We start from the raw sequence: 21,870 nt of genomic DNA on the forward strand, positions 1-21,870 counted from the left end.
GTGAAGAGTTGCACCACACTGTGGTTGCACAAGCATTTGGTGAGTTGAGCAGCATCTGCTAAGTTTTCCAGGATGGTAGGAAATGATTGTGTTTTGCCTAGATAATCGAAATTCACATCTCAGCAATGTCCCAGTGCTCTGGAAATCTCGAATTTTACATGTCCGCACACACCTACTTTTTTGTGCTGTTTATTTTTTCGGTGGCTATGGTGTTAAGTGGGGGATAAGACGTTAAGCGGAGATGGTGCAACCGGCCCTCAGATCGATAAACATAAGCCTCGGTATTTCCCTAAACAGTTGGTTGGGAAATTGATTATTCCTCAATTCAATTTCCCTATTATTCTGGATCCAAAAATTGGAAAGTATTTTCTAAGTGTGTCCCCAAAAGTCGGTACCGAATTCGGGAAAAAAATGCCATCCTGATTTCGGGTAATGATTTCCCAACTTTTCGGAATCTAGTATAGTCGGGATATTCCAAGTGGTCATGTTTAAAAGTATGTTTTTTACACCCTAGTTATTTTCCTCCCTACAAATACAAACTTTTAATTTTCGTTCGGGATCCGGTACACGCTTCTATGATGTTGATATGGTCATTGTGCTCAATATTTGTTGTCTCTTTGGACTGGGCTTCGAACGTACACCGCATACGTAAATAGAAGAAAAAGATAGAGAATTCTTAATTCTTTACACTGTGTTTCTTGTCGTAGGTGAATGAATGCATCTCTACGATTCCATTCCACGTCACCAGCATTTGGCCAGTCTTTTTTTCGTGACATGTTAAAAAGTGTTACTTCAATTCTAATTTAATACTGTGTGAAGCATCAAAAGCGTAGGACAATGGTAAAATTTCAGTTGTATTACATATAATATCAGAGTATATGTAGGAAGAATGTTGACACGCATTCATACCAGCAGGCATCAAAATATTTGCCTTATCAAAATTAATGTTTATCGTTGCAATTTTTTATAATAACCACTTCATTTTATTAATAAGTTAAGGAATCGGTAGTTCCAATAAATCTATTTGAAGCTATTGCAACTTTAGTGTCAGAATGAAGTTCGTCTCGCATAGATAACATAATTTTGTTATTTACCGGAAAAAAAGCAGTGGTTTTATGAACCTAACTGAAATTATGAAGCTAAAATTGCACGCATGAAAGTTGTAAAAATCAACTCATTTAATACATATTCGGATGTAAAGCGTCGGCTGACACAATTAATTGTTCTAATTTTGGAAATATCATATTTAAAAGGGGAGTGGGGACAATAGTTAACAAGCCTTTTTTTGACGTTGTAATCTTGAAATTGCTTATGTAGACTATTTTAATACCCAAATAAAGTTAAATTACCAAGCCCGTGTTGTTAATATGATGCTGTACATGTATCGTAGATTTTGTCATCAAATGTATCATCAATGTATTAGTATCAGTATTCAGCTTCAAAAAGAAAGATAATATACAAAATGCATTGGTCACACAATTTGTTACACTATTTATGTACCATTTGTTGAAATGTTGCATAAATAGATTTGTGACGTGCAGTGTATTAGAAAAAATCCGTCACTTCATAAATAGCTGCAGGAGAGCAAAAAATATTTATTAAAGAATTAGTTTTGTGTCACTCTAACAATATCTTATACATATTACATGTTCTAAAGAGGCATAATGAATACTTCTGCATGTTTCTTGCATAAAGGTTACTCTACTTGCAGTGTATAATATTATTCTCATACTAAAATGTTTACATGTGTAGGTTAGACAGTTCAGTTACTTCGCTTTAGTACATTTTCCTTCTGTACGTAAATATTTGTTTTTTTATGTATTTTTATTGAATTTACTAGTCTTATACTTGAATAAACGCTATGGTCTCACTGCAGAACATGGGCTGCTTTTTTCTTCTACATAGACAAACAAAATTTATGTCCCCTGAAAGTATGTACATTCTGCTTCCATTTTCCGGTGTTATTTTTCCGATTACTATTATATTTTTGTGCGAAAAAATATTTTTCCTGCTACTAAAAGCAATGCATTTCTCGGCTCATTTCTCCATTCGTTCTCGTCCATATTGTTTACGAACAGTTTCTTTCATTATTTGAGACGAGGAGTGCCTACAAGGTTAGGTTAGGCCTGTTAGGTTCCAATAGCATAAATACAATGAAAAATGTTTTTCAAGCTATGCATTTCTCCATTTGTTCTCGTCCATATTGTTTATGCACAGTTTCTTTCATTATTTTGACGAGGAATGCCTACAAGGTTAGGTTAGGTTTCACTGACAATGACAAATTATTATTCAGGCTAACAGAACTAAACTAGGCATTTTTTTTTTTTTTTCACTAGATTTGTCCGGTGCCACAATTTCAAGAGCACGCAACCTGAACTCCTATTTCTCCTAACCTGAACTCGTATTTCTCATTTTTTTCGAAAATTACACATTTCCGCACCTTGAAAGTTACTTTTCCCGATTAATAACTTCAAACCATTACCATAAAATTAGGGATCACATTTCTCCTAAGCAGCCCATATTCTGCAGTCTTACCACTATCTCTGGTAGTAATAATATCAACATGCCCATATAATTACACTGATAATACTATACCGGTGTTGCTTGTTTAGCTTACTTTTAACCTATTAATTTTAAAAACCCACTGTCTGCAACATTGGTACAGTATGTTTACTCAAATTTGTAACATTTTTTTAAAGAGAAAAAACTCTTCAAGCAGATAAAATTTGCAGGTAACAACATGAGAAAAAGACCAATAAATAAAGTTTTGCAACCTCCATTGCGGTACATAATTTTTACATTTACTGCTTTTTTTCAACTTAGAAATTACATAGACACATTGTAGAACTTCCACACATTAATTCACTTCCAAACTCATCCTATGCACCTTACAAAAATTATCCAACACGTGGATGTGAGACCCATTTTTTATTTTTAGAATAAGTGATCATTTTGGATTATTACAAGGAAGTATTTTTCAAAGGTTATATTGAATGTGTAAGTGTTGCCTGAAAAGCTACTCTGTGTTAACATATGTGTATTTTTTCTAGGTCCTAATAGCAGCTGCAGTTTGTACCAAAGCTGGGAAAGGTAAGAATGAGCTTATTAAAGTACCTTTATTGAAGATAAACCCTCACTAAACTCATTACATTAGTATGTAGGCTGAATACAGTATATCCGTGTTATGGTACAAATTTCACATTAGTTACACATCATAACATTCTAAACATATTCACTATTTACTATAGTCAAAAGAGAACTTTATAACATAAATATTTACATTACTCATTTGTTTTGTTCAAACAAGTGTGCTCGGGTCCCCAGCCAGGTTAAATCGGCATTAGCTTCCAACGTTTCAGGCGCATACCGTGCTCTCATCATCAAGGAATGTAAAAAACGGAGCCCAGTGTGGGGTTAAATACACAACTATGATGTAATGCCGGTCGTTCATGTGGCCAAATGATGAAAGTGTCATCCACTTGGTTGGTAGCGTCTTTCAGTGCTTCATGTTCAAGATGTTCCATGTAGAAATTTGCAACCGCCGGTGAGAGTGGTGAATCCATGGCAACTCTGTCAGTTTGTTCATAGAATTTCTAGTTGTAGCAGAAGAGATTAACTATGGCTGGTGGAAATTGGTTTCCCAGAAGTTCCAATGTGTCTTCCACCGGGACTCTGGTGAACAGGGAAACTACATCAAAACTGAGGATAATGTCATTTTGGGAGATCTTGAGTTTCTTCAGTTCCTGGACGAATTCAGTGGAGTTCTTGACGTGATGTCCACATTGTCAGACTCCATTTTTTACATTCCCAGATGATGAGAGCAATGTATGAGCTCGAAACATAGGAAGCTAACGCCGATTTAACCTGGCTGGTAACCTGAGAATACTTGTTCAAATCACATCGCCAGGAAAGCTACAATTCTTATTTTCATTTGTTTTGCTAGGTGGCCGCGGTGGCTCAGTCGGTAACGCGTCTGACTACCATGCTCAAGGTCCCGGGTTCGATCCCCGGCCGGTTCAAATCCTGGAACTTTTCTAACGGTGGAAGCGTCCCCGGCACCCACCCAGCGTCGAATAACATGGGTACCTGGGGGAAACCCTGGGGGGTAAAGGCGGTCAGGGGCGTGATGCTGATCACATCACCCCCACTCACGACCGGATCAAGAAAGTGTGGGGCGTTACCCCCACACCCCCTATACGCCTTCATGGCGTGGTGCTATGCACAGGGGAACACTTTACCTTTTTTGTGTGTAGGCTTAAGTTAATTTGATAGCTATAATTGTAATGTATATTATCAATTGCTTTGCTTGCAGCAATCGTTTCCCGGCAATTTGTGGAGATGACAAAAGCACGAATTGAAGGATTGCTTGCAGCATTTCCAAAGTTGATGTCGACAGGAAAGCAGCATACGTTTGTCGAGACAGAGTCCGTCAGATATGTTTATCAGCCACTGGAGAAGTTGTATATGTTGTTAATAACAACTAAAGCCAGTAACATTTTGGAGGATCTTGAAACATTAAGGTTGTTCTCCAGAGTGGTATGTAAATTTTGTAGTATTTTTTTGTTTGTAATACACAAGGTGTTCATAAAAATATTAGAATATCTCAAGTATATAAACTTGTAGTGCTAACAAAATTCCCTGAAAGCAAAATTGGCCCCAATCACATTTACATGTAAATGTATTAGTAGGATCCATTTGCGAATAACGTGAAAATGATTCATTTTCAGCTCAGAAATTATTTTTTTTAAAAATGAATGCTTGAGTTCAACATTCGAATAATAATCAATAGCACTACTGAAGTATAGGTGTGCAGGATGGAACTTTTTGGTCAGGATGGGATCAGGGTGGGAAATAGAACAATCCAGATATTTGGGATGGGAAAAGTACAATGCTTCCAAACAATATTTGTAAGTTTTCAATATGAGAACTGTCGGAGAATGGAAAAATTTCGACTTATACATGTTATTTCTCCATGAAATTATTGTTTTCAAAATTTCTGGAATGAAACTTGCCCTTTGCAAGAAATTTTCAACACTTACAGTGTCAAAAAATATTGAGAATTTATCAGTTTTTATGTACAACCATTTAATATTTCCAGACTGTCATTTTCCAAAGGCTAGATCAGAATCAGAAATGTTTCCATGTACCAGTAACAACCTAAGATGTCTCTAGTTTCAATCGTACTTCTTCAAGCAGCTTTTCCCCCATATTTTCCTTTGATTTTGTTTTTCTTGTGCTGAAAGATGTTTTTTCTATTGCATATTATGTGATGCTCAAAATATGGGATGTTTAAGTTTCTTCTAATTTCATCACATGCTGGTTGTAAGTCTAAAATGTAGGACATTCTGGGAAAAAGACCTCATCTTCTAGGTCTAGATATTCACCTAGTGATTTACCAATTCTTTCATTAATTTCATTACATTTCTCTTAAATATATTTAGCCTATTTAGAACATTCTTTGAGTAATTTCTAAAGTTCTTTAAATTAAAATTAAGCATTGATTAACTTAGATGCTAGGCTTAAACATATTTTTTCTGTTCCAGATACCTGAGTATTGCCGTACCATGGATGAATCGGAAATAATTGAAAATGCCTTCAATTTAATATTTGCTTTTGATGAAATTGTAGCATTGGGTTACAGAGAAAGTGTCAATCTTGCCCAAATAAGAACATTTGTTGAAATGGACTCCCATGAGGAAAAGGTGTATCAAGCTGTACGACAGGTAAGGTGAATTAAATAAATTATGATGTATAAAACTATCTCATAGGTTCTAAAATATTATATAAACTGATAAATCCACACAAGAATCATGCACAAATTTCTGACATTCCTAGAACTGAATATTTATATTTGCTGCAAGGCAAACTTTTTCTGTCTGTATCTCGAATCATAGTGCTCCGGAGACGATGAAAATTGTCTTTGTATTTCTTTGTAAAAGGTTGTTAAACTCAGGTTTTCAATAAGTTATGATCTTAATATTGTTGTTATCTAAAGCTATTTCAAAGTAAAATTTGATGGAAGTGACATGGCAGCCGAGTTACATTTACTTCTAAACATATGCATATCTCATATCTTTGTCTTAACTTATTTTGTTTTTAATGTGTGTTGATCATTGCATTTCTCATGCACTTGAGATAATGCTGCAAAGGGATACGAATATGCTCAAATTTAGTTTCAACCATCAGTTTGTTCTTGCACATTCATCTGAATATATAATTTTACAACTTATGTCTTCTTTTGGAAGTAAGCCCTTTATTTTTCATTAGTCTCTTATGCTACTGATAAGGTAAAATCTCTGTTGTGTGTTCATCAGAGGTCTGCATCAGTAATAATAATAGTGATAACATCAATAAATTTCAGATAAAACATTGTAAAATATCATTGTTCAAGAATGAGAAATGTAAATGTATGTGAAAAGATCCCAACATGTAATGCCTCAACAAGGGATGATACATTAATTGGTACATTTTTGCTCAATATAGACTTATCAGTTTATTGGTGCAACTACAGATAATTTTGCTTATAAGCATTTAATTAATATGCCCTAATTTTGTAAAGTAAACGTCTAATGTCCTTTTCAGTTTCTTATTGGATCAGTCGAATATTGGTGTAGTTTAAATTATTGGTCTATCCCTAATTTCTGTACAGTGTAGATTTTGAGGTTCTTAATTCTATTTAAGCATTTCACCCAGCTAGATGTTTTCTTTTTTTTTTCAGACGCAAGAAAGAGAAGCTAAAAATAAGATGCGAGAAAAGGCAAAAGAACTGCAGCGACAGAGAATGGAAGCTGCAAAGAAAGGTGTGAAAAGCCCAGGGTTTGGTGGTGGAGGGTTTGGCAGTAACACTGGCTATACCCCTGCACCTGTCATAGGCGATGTAGCATCGATTCCATCGGAACTGCCAAAGACAACCTATTCATCTTTGCCGTACGTTTTAATATTGATGTTGACTCTCACTTTTATACATGGCCTTTTTTTGGTATTCTTATATTTTGTAGTCAAGTATTTTTGGAATTCAGGGATTTTACACATTCACTGTTGCATTCAAAACTGATAAAATAAATTGTATTATACAGGGTGTATCTAAATTCCCATCACAGACTTTGAGGGCTTGTAGTGGGGTTCATATTTTGGATGTATGCGACTTACTCACTATCATATATAAGCATAAACTCAAAATTTGTTATTTACTTACTTACCGTGACTATATACTTGTCAAAGACAATGTTTCGGTGGCAACTGCCCCCTTCTTCAGGTCAAGAAGTCTGCTTTACAGAAATCCATAAAGCTTTGTCATTTAGAAAGGACATAGGTTTTTACCTGGACAGGTTGAATGCTAGGATAACAAATTACTAAAACAGGACCATTCCCACATTTTGAAATCCCTTAAAACTCTTATAAAAACTGTTAAAATCTGTGTTACTATCCGATAACAATTCACATGTTGACTGGAACTCTTGTTAAAACCCATGTTACTATCCAATAATAATTCACATGTTGACTGGGTCACGGGTTTGCACAGGTTTCTTTTCTTGTGGTTCCACTATAGTCCAACATCTGCCGCTGCCATAACCCGTGCCAGCAGGTCCTCTGCTGACACCTGCTTTCCCAAATCAGTGGCCTGCATGTTCGCCGGACTTGACTTCGCTCTATTATTTCCTGTGGGGCCACATGAAGAGCCTGATTTACGAGACCCCGGTGGAATTGGCAGAAGACCTGCTGGCTCGGGTTATGGCAGCGGCTGATGTTGGACTAGCAGTTGTTGGTGATCGTGTGTACCAGAGCATGATACATAGGTACGGTGTTTGTGTTGAAGTCAATGGTCGCCACATCGAGCCCTTCTTGTAAGTGGATGCAGCAGCTATGCAAATACAACATACAGTCAGCAGCAGAAGTGGGAGAGTTCAACGTGTGTTGTGGTGGTGTTTTGCATTTCCGGACATCAGTTCCTATGCAAAACTTAACCGTTTTGGTCCCCACTACAAGCCTTGAAAGTGTGTGATGGGAATTTAGGTAAACCCTGTATACAGGGATAGAAAAATACAGGTTGCCATACCTCTTGAAAATTCTCAAATCCATTTCTAAAGAAAATGGTTTTTTTTTTAGTTTGCTTATGGAAATTTTCATTACCTTTTTTTTTAAAAATAAATATTACAGTGTGTGTTTTCTGTATCACATGTGTCATTAGAGCAGAATAATAAACTGACAGTTATAAATTTTTGCAGTGTTTCTAGCCAAATTTTAAAATCTGTGGCGATATCTTAGTTATTCATGCTGTTACCGGTTGAACTTTCTTTAGGAGAATCCTTCTGGTGCAAGAATTCATTACTTTTAATCCAATCTTGTATTCATTAATAAATTAAATGTTTTATGATCATACTTCAAAATGTGTAGATTTGTCGTAATTGGATTTATGGCTTTCTTGGACCATGTTTACCAAAAACAAAAAGGCTGGTGCCTGAATTATCTTAAGTTTTTGCTACCCGTGATTATATACACACATATATATACAACAAATATTCAATATCCATTTCCTGCACCAACTTAATATCTTATTTTCCTGTAGTTTACGGTTATTACAAGCATAAGAAAACAGTTTTTTTTCTTTGTGACGTTTCAGGAGAACACACGCTCCTTTCATCAGACATTTATTTTCATTTTGACTAAAGATACAGTTATAACAATGGTTAGTAATTTTTAAACAAAAAGAATCTGTTATATAATGGATGTTGTCAATGTTACATTGTTGTAATATAGCAGCTTAACTGTGAAAAAAGCAGTCTATTTTATTTTTATTTTAGAATTTTTTTTAAATTATGAATCCCAAATATCATCAGGTAATTCAAATTCATCATTGTTTTCACAAAGTCTCTTGATGTTTTCTGTTACATTAAATTTTAAAGATGGTGGCTTACTCCATTTGTGAAAAAGAAAACTCCACACTGGATCTATGTTACCATTTTCATTATTTAATTTATTCCAGTGTTCTTCTGCAATGAACGAGGCTTCCCAGACATTCAACTCTGTGTTTCCCGTTAATCTTTTTAAAACCCTTCTCTTTTTAATCAAATGCTTCTCTTCGATGATATGAGTTGACAAACCTGTTCTTGGGTTTAGATTTATAATGTCCAAATCATGTTCGTGCCATCTTATTGCCATTTTCCTTGCTGTTTGTCCCACATAATCTTTTGAACATGAACAACTTATATTATATATTCCTGTGGTTTCCACATCTGGTAGCGAGTTTCTCATTTTGAATTCATTAAATGTACATTCCAAACTTCTTGGTGCTTTAAAAACAATTTTGAAATTAAAACTTTTAAAAATTTTTGCAATTTTATGTGAGAATCCCTTGTGGAATGGAATGCACACAAATTTCTTTTCAACAGATTTTTAATCTTTGTCTGTATTTCTCTTTTCCTTTAGTTTTCTTGCAACTTGTTTTTTGATTTGGTTTATTCTGTTGCAAAAAACAAGTTGCAAGAAAACTAAAGGAAAAGAGAAATACAGACAAAGATGAAAAATCTGTTGAAAAGAAATTTGTGTGCATTCCATTCCACAAGGGATTCTCACATAAAATTGCAAAAATTTTTAAAAGTTTTAATTTCAAAATTGTTTTTAAAGCACCAAGAAGTTTGGAATGTACATTTAATGAATTCAAAATGAGAAACTCGCTACCAGATGTGGAAACCACAGGAATATATAATATAAGTTGTTCATGTTCAAAAGATTATGTGGGACAAACAGCAAGGAAAATGGCAATAAGATGGCACGAACATGATTTGGACATTATAAATCTAAACCCAAGAACAGGTTTGTCAACTCATATCATCGAAGAGAAGCATTTGATTAAAAAGAGAAGGGTTTTAAAAAGATTAACGGGAAACACAGAGTTGAATGTCTGGGAAGCCTCGTTCATTGCAGAAGAACACTGGAATAAATTAAATAATGAAAATGGTAACATAGATCCAGTGTGGAGTTTTCTTTTTCACAAATGGAGTAAGCCACCATCTTTAAAATTTAATGTAACAGAAAACATCAAGAGACTTTGTGAAAACAATGATGAATTTGAATTTCCTGATGATATTTGGGATTCATAATTTAAAAAATTCTAAAATAAAAATAAAATAGACTGCTTTTTTCACAGTTAAGCTGCTATATTACAACAATGTAACATTGACAACATCCATTATATAACAGATTCTTTTTGTTTAAAAATTACTAACCATTGTTATAACTGTATCTTTAGTCAAAATGAAAATAAATGTCTGATGAAAGGAGCGTGTGTTCTCCTGAAACGTCACAAAGAAAAAAACTGTTTTCTTATGCTTGTAATAACCGTAAACTACAGGAAAATAATTCTATCATGCAAGCAATGCGTACATACAAGAAAAACTTAATATCTAATGTTGTTTTTCTAATTTCAATTTTATGCACTGAAGCTTACTAGAGCTAGATTTCATTAACTACATGCTGCAGGGAATTTAGCTTTCAACCTCATGATTATCATGAAATGTAAACATTTTTCAGCTGTAGAACTACTTCGAATAATATGATTGTCTTAATGCATCTAATATGGGATCATTACTGTATTTAAACTTTGCAGAATTTTAAAGTATTACGCTTTTTAAGTTTGAACAAATTTTATGTGTTTGATATATTCTCTACTCAGTGTATACATAATTTTTCCAGAAAACCTGCAGGATCAAACAAGGCAATGAAACTTGGCAGCAAATCAAGAGATGTGGAGTCTTTTGTTGATCAGTTGAAATCTGAAGGAGAGAATGTTCAGACTCCAAGTTCAAATAAACAAGCTACAACAAAATTACCTTCACCATTGGAAAATACTGAAGAGTAAGTAAAATGTTTGAATATAACATTTATTCATGTTGAGGGGAATAAACAACACGGTTGATAATATAAGACGTAAGTGAGTTACTAAAGATATATCTGCGAAACTTACTTGTAAATGTTCTATTAATTTCGGTGGCCTCTGCCACCATCCGCTTGGAAACCTAACAGTAAAGCATAGAGTTCCCAAGTGGATGGTGGCAGAGGCCACCGAAATTAATAGAACAATTTACAAGTAAGTTTCGCGGATATATCTTTAGTAACTCGCTTACATCTTATATAACATTTATGTAAAGGAAATTAGTTTAAATGGTGTTCTGGAGTTATAGTAGAGGAAATAAACGATTTCACCCGGAAATAATTGCAAGACAAATGTTTTTTTTGTGCAAGATTGTACAGAATGGTATAGTGAATGATACATTAAAAATCCACCATCCGAATGTTTGGGGAAAATCCACTAGCTTGGAAAATGGCGGCAAAAATTCACCTTTAAAATTAAAAAAAAAAAATATCTCCAAAATGGTGCATTCTACACAAAAAGTGAAGATAACCAAAATGAAAGAGCAGAAAATTTGCTAAATTAGGAGTTTTGTTTGATAGAGCTACCATAAATATTAATTGAATTAGAAAGGTTCAAATATTTTCTTTATTTTTAAAATTAGCATAAAAGTTTGTTTCCTACACAAAAAATAGTAAATATTAAAGATACTATGTAATTTACGTCCTCAAGTCACTGAACCAAATTCATAGCTTGTGATTTCCTCTAGAGATAGGTTTTTGCTTAATGCCTTTAGAGTCGGGGGTTGAGGAGATATGTAGTTTAATATGTGTTTCCCTAAATTTGAGTGTCCAATTTCTTATGATATTGGTGAGAACATAATATATTGTTTTCTGCAGTGTTTTGTTCACTTGCGTTTGTTACATGTTGTTTAAAAAGATATGCACACAGTAGCGGTCTAAACTGAGTGAGAGAGGGGGGAGGGGCAAGAACAGTTTACTTTCTACTTACTGTAATTAGAATCTTATTTAAAATGGGATTCGGGCAGATGATTTTGGGTCAAATCCACTGGTAGACAAGGCTTAGCATTAAGAGACCATAGTGAGTGGACAAAACATGTGTATAGGGGGGACACTGCTCCCATGCTCCCCCTCACACCTATTCACCGCCACTGTCAATACATTGCCTTAAGAGTCCATTGCAGAATTTTTCGTAGATACCTGGTGCTAACATGTTAAATGTCATCATTTCCTCTACATACAGACGTGCACTTGCCCCTGATACAGCAGAAGGAGAACAGATGCATAACTGATTGAAGATGTAAATTCCAACAAGATGAGTTTCCTGAGATGTGTTGGTTATCTAATGGAAGATTCAGGCCTTCAACAAATCATTGAAATCATTTACGATTGAGATCATTTACGGGGGTAATACGGTTAAACCTATGATCACCGGAAAAGCCACTCTCTTCCAAGTAGCACACCTTGGACTGCATTTTGAAGACTAGCGAGGATCTGGCGTCTGGACTGTCAGTATAATCCTCTGTGGGGCTCGTGTTGTCGCCCATATTGTCCCTTCATGCAATTAGCCAAAAGTGGCAAAAAAACGACGTAATATAAACAAACAAATCAAATCAATCCGAAAAAAGCCATAACCAGAGGCATAACTTAGGCGTAGATGAACTGAGAATACACACTTTTAAGAAATACAACAGCTTGAGAGTGAATATGAAAAAGGAACGGCATTCACTTCACAAGTATACTATCACTTTTTTTTTCTGTCTGAGGATGTAGCTTGTGCTATTGATGACAATGTGCCACTGTGGACTTTGTTTTTTAAACCTAGTATAGTAACTTACCAGACAGCATGACATGTTGACTTATAAATGTATATTTAGAGGTTTCTCTACTACTTGTATATGTCGCTCTCTCTCGTTTAATCTTCCAATTTTTTTTTCAAGTGTGCATCTGAGAGAAGAAGAACGTTTGCAAGTTCGAGTGGGGCGTGATGGTGGCTTGCAGAACTTTGAACTACATGGAATGGTTACACTTCGAATATCTGATGAGAAATGTGGCCGTATCAGAGTCCAACTGGAAAATAGTGATTCTCGTGGAATTCAGCTGCAGGTATCTTATTTGTGTTAAGGATAATGCATGCTTTTCAGCATTAAAGTGCCACTGGACCTTCAGTCTACCTCGGTGTAGAATTTTTAAAAAAAATCTGCTACAATATTCCACATTCGTGTGAAATTTCTTCTGAAGCATTCAGGTGAATTTTCATGTGTTTGTTTCCGCTGGTGTTGAGATGCTGTAATCTATTTTCTGTCACAGATATCGAGAAAGTTAAGAGATAAATGCATAAAATTTCATTTGACTGTTCTAGAAGGAATTCTAAGCAAATGTAGTTTTTTAGAATTTATTTTATTGTAGCTGTTTTTCAGAATAGAATCTTGGTTGAGGCTCGCCAAAGGTAATGATTATTTGAATACACTCAAAATCCTTTTTCTGTTATCATTGTCATATTCTGTGAGAAAAGCAGTATGTTGATGAAAGAAAATATTACAGCATAGTAAGACACATTCTGAAATAGGCACATCATGCCTTTCAACTTTCAACATAGATCAGTGATAACATGTGTATTGATAAATATCTGTAAGTAATTTGTACTCCATTTCAGACACATCCTAATGTCGATAAAGAACTTTTTAAGATGAAATCACAGATTGGATTAAAGAATCCAGCAAAGCCATTTCCTCTCCACACAGATGTTGGTGTTTTGAAATGGCGATTCCAGACTCAGGATGAAAGTTATATTCCATTATCAAGTGAGTGTGTTATGTAATTCAATATATTTTAGGATTACAGTATATCTGATAAACAGTACAGAATCATAATTTCACTTTATTAATGTGATTTTTAAAGCCATATAGTTAGAGATAATAGGCAGGTCTTAAGATTGAATTAGTTCCCTCAATTTCAGTAATATTGCCCAAGAAATTGCAATGCACCTGTGCTATAGATGTAAAACATTTTAAGTTGTGGGAATTTGAGGAAGGCAGAAGATTCTAGCATGGAATGCCAAAAACCTAGGTTCGATCTCTAGTTAAACCATAATTTCCACATAACCTTACAATTGTAAATTTTTGTGCCAATATATGGATCAGACATTAAATGAGTAAATTGTGTGCCTGCTAGGTTCGGGCTCAGGGGAAACCACTGCTTTGTTTTGAATTAGCTCACTATTTATCTTAACAATAGCAAGTAAACACCAAAATATTTGATCTCTAACTGAGATTCGAACCTGAGATCGCTCATATCAAAGGCCTGAGCACTATTCCTGTAACTACACAGGAGTTTGATCATTAAACAGATTTAAGGAAATTGTGTCTTTCATAATGTTTTTTGAATACTTAACTCTTAGTGGCCGGATGGCCAGTATTTCGTCCATGCCTGTATTTCCGTTGAGATATTGACCAGTAGCTCACACCAGCAATTAACGTGCCATTTCTTAAAAACAACACACAATATTTCAGTTCTATTTTATTTGATCTTTAGTATAAATGTGAAGGTTTGACGTACTTGAGTTACAAAACAATGTATCCATTGTTACTATTAATAACAAGTGACATTTGAGAAAGTCCTTTGTTTCCCTTCATTACCCCCACAATAATATTATGGGTAAGATTTATAGAAACAGCTATAACTTCTAAACTACTGCATCTTTTTTTAAAAAAAATCTACCTGTAAGAATGAGTAAAAAGCAACATTTTAAGCAATGTCCCAAAATTAAGGGTCCACGGGGGAGATGCGGGGTCAAATCCCAGATGTTTGAAATTTGCCTGGACCATGTGGCAGAATGAACATGCCATATTTTGAAAACTATACACTACATTTCAGTTCTGTCTTTTTTGGTCATTAGCGTACCTCTGAAGGTATTACATACTCGAACTTCAAAACAATATATATCGCCGGCCCCCATGGTGGAGTGGTTAGCATATCACACTATGACACCATGGGTCTTGGTTGGGTTTGAATCCCAGCCTGGGCATGGATGTTTGTGAGTATCCATTCATCAATTTCATCATATCATCACTAGGGACATGCATATTTCGTTTTTGACAAAAACACGAAATGTGAAATAACACACTCTAATGTTAATTTTTAATGCTTTTGAAAGGTGTGAGGTGCATTTTCCTACCCTGTTTTGTCACGAAATGATGCGAAATGAACTGCAAAATGCGAAAAAGACTCTTATACACGAAATTTAGAGTTTATTTACCGACGCAACACTTACTGAAATTTGAATTATCCTGTGAGCTATGCAATTCACGGAAAATTGATTAATTATGCTGTAAATATTTGAGAAACAAAAATGGACCTCTTTATAAAAGAATAAACTTAAAACTCTTAAACTTAAAACTACAAAAATGCGCTATAAGAAGGGTTATGTTTATCATTTATATATTCAAATTTTGGATTATGTTCACAATTTTAAAACCAAAATGTCATTTTATATACTGCTTTGATCCGTTTTTTCACCGCTATAACACCGAAATTTTATTTTATTTACCGCTTTTGAACCCGAAATTGACTGTTTTTGTACCGAAATTTTGCTTTTTTATTTACCAAAAATATGTGCCTCTAATCATCACTCATCTCCATCTTCGCAAATGAGCCAAAAGTGGCACAAAAGCGAAGTAAAATAAAGCAAATTAAAACAATATATCCATTGGCATAGTGGTGTGCTCTATGCCATTTTTTTAAAAAAATTATATTTCTACTTCCTTTAACACTAATTTTTGGGAGACACAATGTATAAATTTTACCTCTCCTAAAAGTCCTGTCTTGAAGAAAGAAAACAAAACCAATTTCATCTCTCTACGACAATTAGTTCTCAAGCTATGATTTATTTTGTACATTGTGGCAAGTTTGGAAAGCACCCACTTGAAACGGCACTGGCTTCCACGAGAATACAGGCAGGAGAGGCTCCAACGTATAAATGTTAATAAGGGATGTAGAAATACATTAGCATTGAATAATTTGTGTAATATTCTTGCCAAAAGATATTTTATTTTCGACACAACTGAATCATGCAGTGTGAGTTTTGCTTTATTTATAAATGTTAAGAAAATATGCTAATTTATTAAAGTTAGGAATATTCACTATATTTCTTCTATGTAGTTCTGCAAATAACTTACAATTGTTGTTACAGTTAATTGCTGGCCATCAGAAAATGGGCAAGGTGGTTGTGACGTGAACATTGAATATGAATTGGAACATGATCATATGGAATTGAATGATGTCTGCATTACTATTCCTTTGCCGTGAGTATTTAGTACATTTGATTTATGTAATATGTTTTATGAGTTCAACATCTGTGATGCAAACAGATCTAGAATGTTAGATCACTAAATTGTGGGGAAAAAATGATCCCATGAAATGTAATCATGTTAACTGATTTTGAAGCTGCCTGCATGTGTGCGTGCAGATATGCACAAACAGAGAGAGAGGCAAGAGATATTAGAGATTGGATAAAAAAAAAATTGCCACATATTGCCATCAGCTGATTATAATAATTTTTGCTGAAGTAATGTTTGTTGAGTCTTCAATTTATTCTGCAAAAAATCTGACATTTTGTTGTGAATAATCTTGTGCCCTAATCTTGTAAAGTAAATTTCTAATATACACTTTTTCTAAAGCAAAATCCACAATTGTTGTGGTTATGTACACTAAATAGACTCTCTACTAAATATTTAATTTTTATATCTGCTCAGTATTTCTGAATGATCACGAAAGCTGATCTTCTCTAACAGTTACACTCACTGAAAGTAAGATTTTGAAGCAAACTTAATGTTTTTCTTTTTCTTTTCAGAATTGGTGCAACACCTATTGTAAATGAATGTGATGGAGAATATCTGCATGAAGCCCGTAAAAATATGCTCCTGTGGCAGTTGCCATTGATTGATGCATCCAACAAATCTGGAACTCTGGAATTCAGTGCTAATGGGATTCCAAATGACTTCTTCCCCCTTCAAGTGTCCTTCGTTTCAAAGAAACCATATGCTGATCTAAAGGTAAGTATCTTTGATATTAAGTGTGCATGAAGAAATTGTTTTAATGTAATTTGTAATTTACGAATGGAATATACAGGGTGTTTGAAAAAGAACTCCCTAGTTTTAAGTATATATTTAATAGGGAAAGTAATGAAAACTGACATCAATGAGTACATATCATGAAAGAGGATTCCTTCAAGTTTTGTTCAATGTTAGTACACCTCAACGTGGGATCCATTTGTTGCCCTGCACACGTCGAGACGATATTCCACTTCTCGCCACGTATTCACCAACATTTCAGGTGTAACTGTCCCAACCGCAGCGACGATTCTTTCCTGTAAATGATTGATGACTCTGATTCTAGCACTGTAAACAACATTTTTTATGTGGCAACGAAAGAAAAAGTCCAGTGGGGTTAAGTCTGGGCTTCGTGGTGTCCAAGGTATTGGCCCAGCCCTGCCTATCCACCTTCCTGGAAAGCGAGTGTTCAGAACCGCACGCACCTGTTTACTGCAATGAGGTGGGGCGCCATCTTGTTGGAAAAACACAAGCCCCTTTTCCGCCTCAATATCGTCCATTTGGGGAAAGACGTACTCTGTCAACATGTCATGGTAAACACCCCGGTTTATTGTTTTTTCTACAAAAATGAAAGGACCAACCACACGATCTTCCATCAAACCGCACCAGACATTAAGTTTGGGAGAGTCACGTTGATGCTGAATAACTTCATGTGGATGCTCTGCCCCCCAAATTCTACAATTATGACATTCCACTGACATGAAATGTAGCCTCGTCAGAAAAGAGAATGTTTGGTAAAAAATTGTCATCATCAATTCTGTGTAGAAAGTCAACAGTAAACTAATACCTTTGGATGTTATCAGTAGGTTTCACTTCATGTAACAGTTGCAATTTGTAGGTGCGCAACTTTAGTCTTTTACGAACATCATCATACACTGTACCTTTAGGCACTCCTAATTGTAGACTACGTCTGGCCAATGACTTCTTCGGGCTCCGAACACACGAAACACGGATCTGTTCAACAACATCTTCGGAAGTTCTCGGTCTACCTGGTGATTTACCTTTTAAAACACTACCAGTTTCCTTGAAAGACTTTAGCCAATGACGGATAGTTTTTGCTGTAGGTGGTTCACCACCATACTGACGTCTAAAATTACGTTGCACTGTTATAACTGACTCAGTTTTCAAAAACCAAATAACACACTGCACTTTCTGTTGTGGAGTTGCTCTGCACTACACGAACGATGGAACTGAACTGAGGGAACAAAGGAAAAAACACAGCACTGGTGCCGTCTCAAGGTCAAGCAGACCTACCAACTGCAAGGGTGCCAAACTTGGAGAGTTGATGAATCAAACACCACAAACGAGAATACTGTATGTCACTTTGTACAGATTCTAGGACACATTAAAACTAGGGAGTTCTTTTTCAAACACGCTGATGGGACATTTCATTTTCACGGGTGGGACACGTGGACTACATATTTGATATTAAAATAACTATTCTACCGATAGTTAAGCAACATTTTCCTTGCAGTTTCTATGCAATGAAATATGAAACTTAACATTGTTGATTAAACATAACTACCCTTAAAATACTTTCCCAGATTTGTTAGCTTTAAGTGAACAATTTTGTGTCCCAGGTGGGACAGACGAAACACTGCCTCTTCACTTAATAAGAAATTGATTTTAATTGCTGTGAATTATGAAATGATGAAAATTAAATTCTAAGACAGGGAAGGTAATTGACCTTTGAATATTCTAGTGGAGTTGAGGGGAAAATGTAACAGTTAAAGGAGAAATTAACTGTTTTTGGTGTCATGGGTGGACAATAGAAAACAAAGGTAAATCAAAAAGTTAAAATAAACTAACAATATGTAAAATACCTACTCCTTTCTAACTTAATTATATAAAATACTTGAATTTCTATGCAAATGACAATTATAGATTGCTCATTCAAGTGATAGGATAAAGTTACAACATTGCATTTAATTTTAAAAATTGAGGTTCAGGGGCACTTACTTTCACATGGAATGCCCCCATATGAATCATAAAAATAAGCAATCACCAGGCTAGTAGGGGTTGTCAGGGTCCTTGATTTGAGTCCTGGGTAAATCAACATTTCTGTGGCCCATTTTGTAAATTAGCCATCCATGAGATAGTGTTCAGCTATTCAGGAGACCTGGGTTTGATTCCCAGAGTGTGATCCGAGTTGGAAATGTTTGCAACAGATTACCTATTGATAAAAATATTTCCAGTACAATACATCATTATTTTAGATATTCCAGGGATATTGTACTGGAAAAAAGAAGAGAGGATGGGAGAGAGATTTCTTCAGTGAACTATGGTTGAATATCTTAAAAATGTAAGATGTGGGTTATAATTCTAAAATGTTGTGTTGGGAGTAATGTAGAAAACTGAAAACAGGGTTCAAGGTAAGGTGCAAGTACTGATTGTGAATATTTTCACTATTGGGTTTATATTCATGATTTTAGCCGTTACTTATCTTGTATATTAGCACACGATAAGACACTTATGATAAAATCAAAGCATTTTGATGTCAAAGATGATCAAGGGCCTGCTGACTATGAAATCCAGATTCAACAAATGTGAAACTGTCAGTTGTTATTGTCAGGTTGGCGAGATCCATGGTCATAATGTCCTGAGAGAGGGGCTGGATCAGACAATCAAATGAAATTCATAAGAATGATATGCTTTGTGGTCAATGAAGATTTCCTATACAGAATCATTGAAAATGTTGCAGCAGGTGGTTTGCAATTTCATTGATTTTCCCCAAATTTCAAGACTGTTCTTTATTATGTAGTACTTCAACAGTGGTGGCAAGGGTGCAGACAGTCTTATACCAGGAGGGGAAAGAGAAATTGATACTCCTTTACGATTATTACGGAAATTATGCAGAAATGTAGGTTCTGATAACAAAGATCTTTGAAAGTAAATTGTTGTATTTTTTAAAATAAATAGCCTGATGTTGCTTCAATTTTGAAGTGTACCTCATATTTTGAAGAATGTATAAGCATTTCCTCTATAAGTTCATGAATGATTTGAATATTCATTACTATACATGTAACAGCATGTGTACCTTTTTTTTTTCAGATTTCTGAAGTATTAACAGTTGATGAAGAAGCTCCTATGAAATTCTCCGTGGAAACCGTATTTTTTGCAGACAAGTATGAAGTTGTGTAAGAAAATGTGTGCAATGTATTTATGAAAATTAAAAAAAGAATTGTAAATGGTAGATGCAGCATTTGAACGATAGACACTTTAAAACCATTGTTATGTGGTAATATTGATATAAAATTGATTACAGTAATTATGAGGAAAAAATATTCACATGTCATTCCATCTGACCATATTTATATCACTGAGACATCTATTATGTTTTCCCATAAGTTGTGGAACTGTGATTGAACATGAAATGTGGAGCAGCACCAGACACTATGGAAACTGTTCCTTTGATTTGAATGATTTAGACACCCATGTAATGAATTTTGGGAGTTATTTATGTGGAACCCTGTCTGTTGCTTTTCTTTAGAAAAATGCAGGGGGTAAGGGTATCAGTAAGCATTCATCTGCATGAAACGGATTATAAACCAATATTTTACTTTGTTATGTAAAGCACAATATTTTGATGATCCAGTGAAGTTCTAAAGTTTGTAAAAATATATAGGAATGTCAAAGGTCATCTTACTAAAGCAAATAAAATATTTGTATGTACTGTTACAAAAGAACTTTGGTTTTCAATCATTTTCAGGAACCTTTGGGGAAGAAAATACCATAGTTTTCAATGGCAAAAACTTTTGATCAAGGTTAGGGACCTGAAATTTTAGTATTACTTTCCAAAAACTTATGGTTTTCAAACACCTATGCTCAACGTTAAAATAAGAAAATTCCAAAATTAATCAACAAAGAAACTACTTGAGGGTCATGTTCATTACAAAAATAATGTCAAAATGTTTCTTAAACCTGGTTTGTATTATATATGACATTTTCTCTTCCTTTGAGAAAGGGATTTCAAATAGTCAGCTAAGGCATTTTAAATTCTTTGAACAATTCCTTGTAAACTCCCAATAATTTTGATATTGCACATATGAGATTTTGGCTTGGAAAGCTGATCAAAGTCTTGCATGGTAAGATGATAGTGCCAGGAACCCTATTACACATACAGTGGTTGTCCCAAAAGTTGTACGATCTTCTGAAAACTCCAAGTTACTCTTGCATCATTTGGGGAATATTCACCAAAATTTGAACATCCTTGTACTAACAGTTTGCCAGATTGGAGAAACATTTAGGTATTCCAAAAACTGCATTCTGGTAGAGTACCTAGAGTTCATAAACAAATGTTGACTACAGGTCAAAAGGCACTGAGGATGTGGGTATCTACAGACAATATCTCTTTCCAGCCAAACCAGTAACTTTGTTCCACGATTTGTGACAATGTATGACACCTGGGTCCACCACTTTACCGTGACTCAATGCGGTGGAAGGATTCCAGTTATTTCCCTGTAAAGAAGGCCAAGGCTGTTCCTTCTGCAGGGAAAGTGGAGTTTTTTTTTGTTTTTTTTTAGATACTGAGAAGGTATTGCTTGTAGATTTCCTGGAAAAGGGGTTGCACCATAATGGGTAAAAAGTAAAAGAAGTTGTTTCATCAGGATAATGCTACAAATCATAGATCTCTTGTTGCCATAGCTGCAGTTTGTGTGTGTGGATTTCAGTTTGTACAACACCACCCTACTCACCTGATCTGGCCTCCTCCAGACTTCCATACATTACCAAACTTAAAAAAAAGTACCTGTCTCGCATTCATTTCAAATCAGACAAGGACATCACTTCATATTTTGACACCCTTGATAAAACCTTTTATGCACAGGGATTAAATGCAGGAAGTGTGTGGAACTTGAATGGGAATGCATTGAAAATAAAGCATTTTTTAAAA

General features: G+C 34.9%; 1 protein-coding gene across 1 annotated transcript; it reads left to right on the forward strand.

Moving 5' to 3' along the window:
• Positions 1–699: 699 nt before the first annotated feature.
• deltaCOP (coatomer subunit delta) lies at positions 700–20,658 on the forward strand. The gene is made up of 11 exons (XM_083111224.1): positions 700–840; positions 3,051–3,090; positions 4,313–4,536; positions 5,544–5,723; positions 6,719–6,927; positions 10,693–10,854; positions 12,810–12,975; positions 13,526–13,673; positions 16,061–16,172; positions 16,721–16,922; positions 20,031–20,658. Exons 1-11 carry the CDS (start codon positions 838–840, stop codon positions 20,118–20,120), a joined length of 1,536 nt encoding a protein of 511 aa, XP_082967350.1. The 5' UTR covers positions 700–837; the 3' UTR covers positions 20,121–20,658.
• Positions 20,659–21,870: the final 1,212 nt, after the last annotated feature.

The sequence above is a fragment of the Lepisma saccharinum genome, chromosome 25, assembly GCF_977018435.1.
Source record: "Lepisma saccharinum chromosome 25, izLepSacc3.1, whole genome shotgun sequence".
Lineage (NCBI taxonomy): Eukaryota > Metazoa > Arthropoda > Insecta > Zygentoma > Lepismatidae > Lepisma > Lepisma saccharinum.